This window comes from Polistes dominula, unplaced genomic scaffold (genome assembly GCF_049000335.1).
Source record: "Polistes dominula isolate Pdom_NZ unplaced genomic scaffold, Pdom_raw_medaka contig_75, whole genome shotgun sequence".
NCBI classification, from domain to species: Eukaryota; Metazoa; Arthropoda; class Insecta; order Hymenoptera; family Vespidae; genus Polistes; species Polistes dominula.
In genome coordinates, this window is record NW_028301003.1 from 539,659 (window position 1) to 547,960 (window position 8,302).

The 8,302-nt window shown below is 26.0% G+C and overlaps 1 protein-coding gene across 1 annotated transcript; it reads right to left on the bottom strand.

Annotated features, from left to right (window-relative positions):
• Positions 1-1,258: 1,258 nt before the first annotated feature.
• Positions 1,259-1,801, bottom strand: LOC107071412 (uncharacterized). The gene has a single exon (XM_015330396.2). The coding sequence runs from the start codon at positions 1,799-1,801 to the stop codon at positions 1,259-1,261; it is 543 nt and encodes a 180-aa protein (XP_015185882.1).
• Between the last annotated feature and the right edge of the window lie 6,501 nt (positions 1,802-8,302).

Sequence of the window (8,302 nt, forward strand, 5' to 3'; positions counted from 1 at the left end):
AATAGTATTACATCTTTTTATATATACAGTATAATCTCACTAATTTGTCACTTCAATAGACCGATACGTCCAATAATCCGGCACCTCCGCTAGCGCCACCTTCGCCCCTCTACGCCTATGCGCTCCGTCGTCGCGTCGTCGTCTAGCAATCTAACCTCAAAACTTATCACGTGCACGAGAGTACGTTTTTACCTGGTTTTTTACAAGAACACAAATATATACATACATACATACATTATATTCTCTTGATGAAATGCTTTATTTTATTTATTATGATTTTTTTCTCTATAATCCAATAATCCGGAACCCTCTGATTTTTAATAGTGTCGGATTAGTGAGATTGTACTGTATTTATATAAAAATTAACATCATTATGAGATATAAGTAAGAGTAAATATACAAGTATGAATATATTAGGTGGTTTGGAAAGTCGTTTCGTTTTTCTTTTGTAAAAATGGAGACTATTTTTGCTTCGAGGTTAAACCTTAACCTTTCAAGTGGTCATAAATAGTTGAATTTGATAAATTTAATCTCTCGATCGATCTCATGTGTTAGTATTTGTCGATTTGCATCAACTAATGCAACCATTATTGCGTCAACAAAATACGAAACGACTTTCGGAACCACCTAATAATATAGAAATGAGATCAAAAATAATATTAATTAAAATTTTTTAAATATAAATTTAACGATTAGGATTATTGTTTTACAGACAAAAGAAAGTTATATTGAATGCTTTTCTTTTTTTTTTTTACCTTAAACAAGGTAACAATGCAAATGGAGTCAACATGCTTTTTCATATTTTTTGTAACAATTCATATTACAGATAAATACCTTTCGTATACTCGTGAATAATTTCGTGAATGTTTTCAGGTTATTTGATTTAAAAAAAGAACTTTCATTGAATCAACTATGTCAGAGGAGTTGGCAACCTTTTCAGTCGGAAGAGCTAAAAATTACAATTTACAAAATGTCCAAGTTTTTTTTTAATTTCAATTTTCTCTTTGCCAACAATAAATAGTACTCGCATAAATAAAGTTTTTTTGATAAAAAAAAAAAACGAATCTATTTATTCATCGTTGTTCACATCCAAAGAGCAAGAACAAGTGGCTCGCGAGCTGCAAGTTGCCTGCCGACCACCTGAACTAGGGTAAAATTTCTGGTTATTTTATAAACGCAGTGGGATTTGTTCCCTTGTCTTGTATTTTGTTTATCTTCTGTCATTTTCTTGTTCAATTTTGAAATTTTGATTGAATACTTATTCTGAATAATGTGTCATTTTGTTCCATTCCTCTTTCGAGGCGATACTCATGGCTTGGTCAAGTGTTAAACCTATTATACAATCCAATAATATAGTTATGTCTTTATCTATTAATCCTGGTATTAGTCGTAATAGTATACTTGAATCATCTCTTAAGAAAAAACTACCTCTACGGGACAGTTCTATTAAAGCATTTTTGTACTCCAATACACTTTCACCAATATATTGATCTCGAAGTTCAAAACGATAGTCTCCTGCTGTTTCACCTTGATAACATCCGAACAACTCTTCTAAATGGTTTATAAGCTCTTCGTAAGAAAGATTATATGGATCAGCTGGAGCAACTTTTTGTTGAATAGATAAAAATGCCGAAGTTTCCATTAAATTTAATAAACATTCAATCGCTTTATCACGTGGTATATTTAACAATTTGAGTAGAAATTCAAAATCATTTAACCAATAAAGAATCTCCGTATTTTCCGGATCAAAAAGTTCGATCATGGTGCTTGCTAAACATACTGATTCCGTCGGTATAGACATTGCACTCAGTTTTAAATTGATAAATTAATATGATTGATTTTTATCAAAAGTAATTTGACAAATTGAAAAGACTTCTGTCTTGTTTCCTTTGTTACACATTCAATGATGAACACTTTATACTTCTAATAATGAGTTTAAAACCATTTTAATTTTGGAAATGTTGTAACGATGTATACTTCAAATTATTTCTTTTTTTTTATATATGAATGAAAAAACTTAGTGTATTAATTAATGTACAGAACTACTGTTAAAACTTTAAAATGTTAATAGAAGAAGAAAAAAAATATGAAAGTTCTGGCATATATCTTGACTGAATGACAGACAGTAATTAACTCTGTATTTAAACTCAACTGTTAAATAGAAAGAGAAGCAGATTAACGATATTTGGTATATAAAAGGTTTCCTTGATTGAAGCATCAATTTTATTTAATCATTATAAACAGTTTACAGTATATTGTTGATTTAAACATTGACAGATGACAAATATGCGCATCTGTTATTTATGTATTTTTGTTTATTGTTTTTCTGAACATGTCATGTTATTATTGTAAATCTAATAATATTTTAAAAATTGTAATCGTACTGTATAAGTTTATCACATTAAACCTTTGATATGTTGTTTCGCATTTGTTTTTTTACAGGTACGCATAAACTATCGTTGTTTTAAATGATGTTTACAGTCTCGTTTTACAGCAACTATCATTACATAAATATTTGAAGAACTATATTTAAATTGTGGCAAATAATATCATAGTTTTATGGGAAAATGAATTAGTTTCCATCTTATTTACTGTATATTTACTTTTCATAAATAATATTACATCCTTTTGTATATACTTATATAAAAATAGACATTATTATGAGATATATGTAAAAGTAAATATACAAGTATGAATATAATATAGAAATGATATCAAAAATAATCCTAATTGTTAAATTTTTCCATATAAATTTAACAATTAGGATTATTGTTTTACAGACAAAAACACTGTTTCATTCAATGCTTTTCCTTTTTACCTAAACTAAGGTAACAGTATCATTAGAATCAACGTGCTTTGTCATCCTTTAATACACCAATTCATATTTTAAATAAATCATTTTCATAAGAAATTTCGTAATTTGTTGACGTTGTTTCATTAAAAAAAAAAAAACTCTTCCAAAAATAACTAGATTAGAATTATAGGTTATCGTATAACTGCAATTGAATTTGTTCACTTCTTCTGTATTTTGTTTCTTTTACCAATATGTTTTTTTTTTTTTACTGTAATACTATTTTTTTTAATAAATTATTACAATTTAGCCGAAAATTTCTCTAATTCCATTCGAGAAGCAAAATGTACTGCTTTGTTAACATTTAAATGTAATCCATGACTCAACTTTTCTTTGATGTCTTCATGTAATAATCCATTTATTAATTTAACCAGAAAGAATTTAGTTTGTTTTATTTTATGACTACATTTACGAGAAATATTCAATAATGCATCTTTATAGTCAAATACACTTTCACCCACATGTTGATCTCGAAGAAACAAACGATAATTGGCTGCATATTCTCCTTGATAAAATGCGTATGATTGTTCCAAATAGGATACAATTGTTTCGTAAGAATAAATGTTTAGGTTAACCGAAGATAATTTATCCTGAATATTCAAAATTGCGATAGGATGTAATAAATTTAATAAAAATTCAACCTTTTCATCTTTCGGTATTTTTAGGATATCGATTAAAAATTCCAAATTATTTATCCACTTGAGAAAATCCATTGTTTTCGGATCAAATAGTTTGATTAAACTGCTTCTTAGATTTTTTTCATCCGTCTTTGTATTCATTGCACTTATTATTTATTTGAAAAATAATTAATGATATAGATTTTGATAAAAAGTAATTTGATAAATTGGGAAAACTTCTTTCTTGTTTCCTTTGTTTCACATTCACTGATGCTCACTGTATACTTTTATTAATAAATTTAAAAAAAGTCTTTTTAATTTTTGATATATTTTCACGTTTTATACTTCAAATTATTTATTTTATATGTGAACGAAGAAACATAGAATTTTATTCAATGTGTTGAACTCTTGTTATCAATTTATAAATTTTAATAAGAATAAAAATACAAGAGTTTTAGCTTATTTCTTGGCAGTATTTACAGACAGTAATGAATTCTCTACTTAAACCTAAATTTTAAATATTAGAAGAAGCAGATTAATGATATTTCATATTTAAAATGTGTCCTTGATTTAATGTATCAATATATTTCAATATTATATAAATAGTTGACAACGTATTATAGATTTAAACATCGACAAATATCAACGGACTTTGATTTAATCTTGTTCATTGTCCTTCTAAAGATGTCATGTTAGTGTAAATTTAATAATATTTTTAATATTATAATCGTACTACAAAACTAATTCATTTTAAAACTTTGATATTTATTCTCGTATTTTTTTTTTTTTTTTTTTATTACGGGGACGTCTAAACTTTGCTTCTATAAATGATGTAATTGTTAGTTTACTGTAACTATCTTTACACGAATGTATTAACCTAATTAATATTATACTAAAGAATATTATTCTTTGATGGAAAAATATTCGATTTTTTTTTTCTTATCTACAGTATATTTTAAAATTGATAAATAATATTAAATTTTTTGAATAAATTATATATATATATAAGTATAAATATAATATAAAATTGAAGTCAGAAATAAAATTAATCAAAATTTGTTAATATAAATTTAACCACTAATATTATTGTTTGACAGACAAAAATACAGTTTCATTAAATGCTTTTTCTTTTTTTTTTACTTTGATGTAACAAAGGTAACAATATCATTAGAATCAATTTGCTTTGTCATATTTTATACAACAATTCATATTATTGATTAATACCTTTCGTATACTCGTAAAGAATTTTTGTCATGTTTTTTTTTAACGCTATTTGATTCGAAAAAGGAACACTTTTGTAAAATTCGACTACGTTTAAAATTTACTGTTTATCTTATAATTACGATGGAATTTGTTCAATTGTTTTTTTTTCTTATTTCAATTATTTTCTGATAATATGTTTCCTAGTTCGCTAGTATTTCTGGATAAGTTATTTCTGTTAAGATAAAATCCTTTGAAATTGAAATTGCGAGGCGGTAAGTACTGTTCTGTCGAGTGTTAAATCTGTGCGACGACGCAATATTTCTTGGATTTTTTCATCTCTTAATCCATTTATTAGTCGTGCCACTAAACATACATTAGTTCTTAAGAAAGGACTGGTTTTACGAGAAATTATCGATAAAGCATCTTTGTACTCAAGTATACTTTCGCCTAAAAATTGATCACGAAAAAAGTAACGATAATTGGCAGCACATTCTCCATGATAAAGTGCGTATAATTGTTCCAATATGGATATAATGGTTTCGTAAGAAAGCATATGTAGATTAATCGAAGGTAATTTTTCCTGAATTTGTGATATTACCGAAGATTCCATGAAATATAATAAAAATTGAACCTTTATATCATCTGGTACTTTAATAAGACTAATTAAATATTCAAAGTTATTTAACCATTTAAGATAGTCCATAGATTCCGGATCAAATTTTTTCAGTAAAAAGTATCCTAAATCTGCCAATTCTATCAAATCACTCATTGCACTTAATATTTAATTGACAAGGGACAATTTTATTGATTTTTATCAAAAGTAATTTGATGATGTGAGCAAACTTCTTTCTTGTTTCCTTTGTTTCACATTCACTGATAATCACTTTACACTATTATTAATACATTTAAAAAAACCTTTTTAATTTTGAAATTATTTTCACGTTTTATAGCTCAAATTATTTATTTTATATATGAATAAAGAATCTTAGGGTTTGATTAAATGTGTTGAACTTTTGTTACAAATTACAAATTTTAATAAGAATAAAAATACAAGAGTTCTAGCTTATATTCTGACTGTATGATCGACAATAATGAATTCTGTACTTAAATTGAACTGTTAAATAGAAGGAGAAGTAGATTAACGATATTTAATATTTAAAATTTGTCCTTCATTGACGCTTCAATTTATTTCACAATTATAAACAGTTTACAGTGTATTGTAGATTTAAACAGATATTATTTAATTAAATTGTCGAAACATCATAGTATTATTGAGTAGTCTAAAATTATCGGTGATTTTACAACTTTACCAGAAAGAAAATTCCTTGATTTTTTTTCACATTATGTTGTCCAGTTAAGTACTATTTTTTGAGTTCTTCTTTTGAATTAATTGAGATTATTATTTCCTTATAAATGTTCTGCGATAATTAGTGCATCGGTAAATGTTAAATAATGCGAATCATCCAATATTTTTTTCATTTTTTCATCTTTTAATCCCATTTTTAAACGATTTATTAGGATGGTACTATTTCTTAGACAAGGATTGCATTTTTCAGAAATTTCCACTAAAGCGTTCATATAATGGATTACACTTTCCCCAAAAAATTGATCTCGAATAATAAAACGAAGGTTTGCTGCTTCCTCACCTTGAAACTGTGAGTACAATTCATCTAAATGGCATACAATCTGATCGTATGAAAGATCTTTTACGTTAGCTGGTGCTACTTTTTGATCAATCTTCGATAGAACCGACGGTTCTAACAAATCTAATAAAACTTCAACTTTACTGCAATTACTACTTGGCATAAAATCGATTGTATATTCAAAACTATTTAGCCATTTAGAAAAATCCATATATCTTGGATCAAATTGTTTCACTAATAAATGCCCAAATCTTTTCTGTTTTGCATTTGGAAACATCGCACTTGTTATTGAATTGACAAGTATTGATATTAATAAAAAAAAAAAAAATTCCATACAATTTTGAACAATTTTTCTTTAGTAATTTTTTTTTGTTTCACCTTCACTGTGAATTACTGTATACTTTTGTAAATAATTTTAAAAGTCTCTTGCAATTTCAAAAATATTTTAACGAGTGATATATTGAACATATAGACAGTGTTTTCAATAAACTTATGAACTTAGTGAATATAGAAATATGGATGTTTATGATTTACAACCTGACTGAATAAATTCTATATTCAAACTCAACTGTTAAATATAATGAGAAGCAGATTAACGATATTTGATATATAAAATGTGCCCTTGATTGTCGTAACAATTTTATTTAAACATTATAAGCAGTTTACAGTGTATTGTAGATTTAAACACTGACGTATGATATCATCACAATTTATACATTCTTATTTATTGTCTTTCTGAAGATCTCATTCTAATGTAGACTTAATAATATTTAAAAAATTGTAGTACTGCTAATATGTTCTTTTACAGGTATTCATAAACAATCATGGTACTATATAAATGATATACAATTGTCATTTACTGCTACTATTTTTACATAAGTATTTAAACTTCTTTAAAACAATTAAAAATAAAATTATCATTGCATATGAAAAAATAATCAATTTTCTATTTTATCTACCGTACTTTTTCATAAATTATAAATAAGGTAATGATTAAATTAAAATGAACATGCGTTATCATATTTTAAGTAAATACTTTTCGTTTTTTCGTAAACAATTTTTTAATGTATTGATATTATTTCATTAAATTGCGGAAATTTCTTAGTATCGAGTAGTCTAAAATTATCGGTGATTTTATAACTTTTCCAGGAAGAAAATTCCTTTATTTTTTTCACATTATGTTGTCCAGTTAAGTACTATTTTTTGAGTTCTTCTTTTGAATTAATTGAGATTATTTTTTCCTTATAAATGTTCTGCGATCATTAGTGCATCGCTAATTGTTAAATGTTCAGTATCATTAAATATTTGTCTCATGTTTTCATCTAATAATCCCAATCTTAAACGATTTACTAGGACAGAACTTTTTCGTACAACAGGATTGCATTTTTCAGAAATTTTCAATAAAGAGTTCATATAATGGACAACACTTTCCCCAAAAAATTGATCTCGATAATTTAAACGAAAGATTGCTGCCTCCTCACCTTGATACTTTGAGTACAATTCCTCTAAATGGCATATAATCTGATCGTATGAAAGACCTTTTACGTTAGCTGGTGTTACTTTTTGAACAAGTGACGATTTAACCGACGGTTCTAACAAATCTAATAAAACTTCAACTTTATTGCACTTACTATTTGGCATAAGATCAATTGTATATTCAAAACTATTTAGCCATTTAAGAAAATCCATATATTTTGGATCAAATTGTTTCACTAATATATATCCTATTCTTTTCTGTTTTACTTTTGCAATCATCGCACTTGTTATTGAATTGACAAGTATTGATATTAATAAAAAAAAAAAAAAATTCCATACAATTTTGAACAATTTTTATTAAGTGTTCTTCTTTGTTTCACCTTCACTGATAAACACTGTATACTTTTGTAAATAATTTTAAAAGTCTCTTGCAATTTCAAAAATATTTTAACGATATTTAATTAGAATTATTAATAATCGTAGTGATATATTGAACATATAGACAGTGTTTT

Bases quoted from the DNA above. Each gene is read 5' to 3' on its own strand.
- LOC107071412 (XM_015330396.2), bottom strand. From the start codon at position 1,801: ATGTCTATACCGACGGAATCAGTATGTTTAGCAAGCACCATGATCGAA.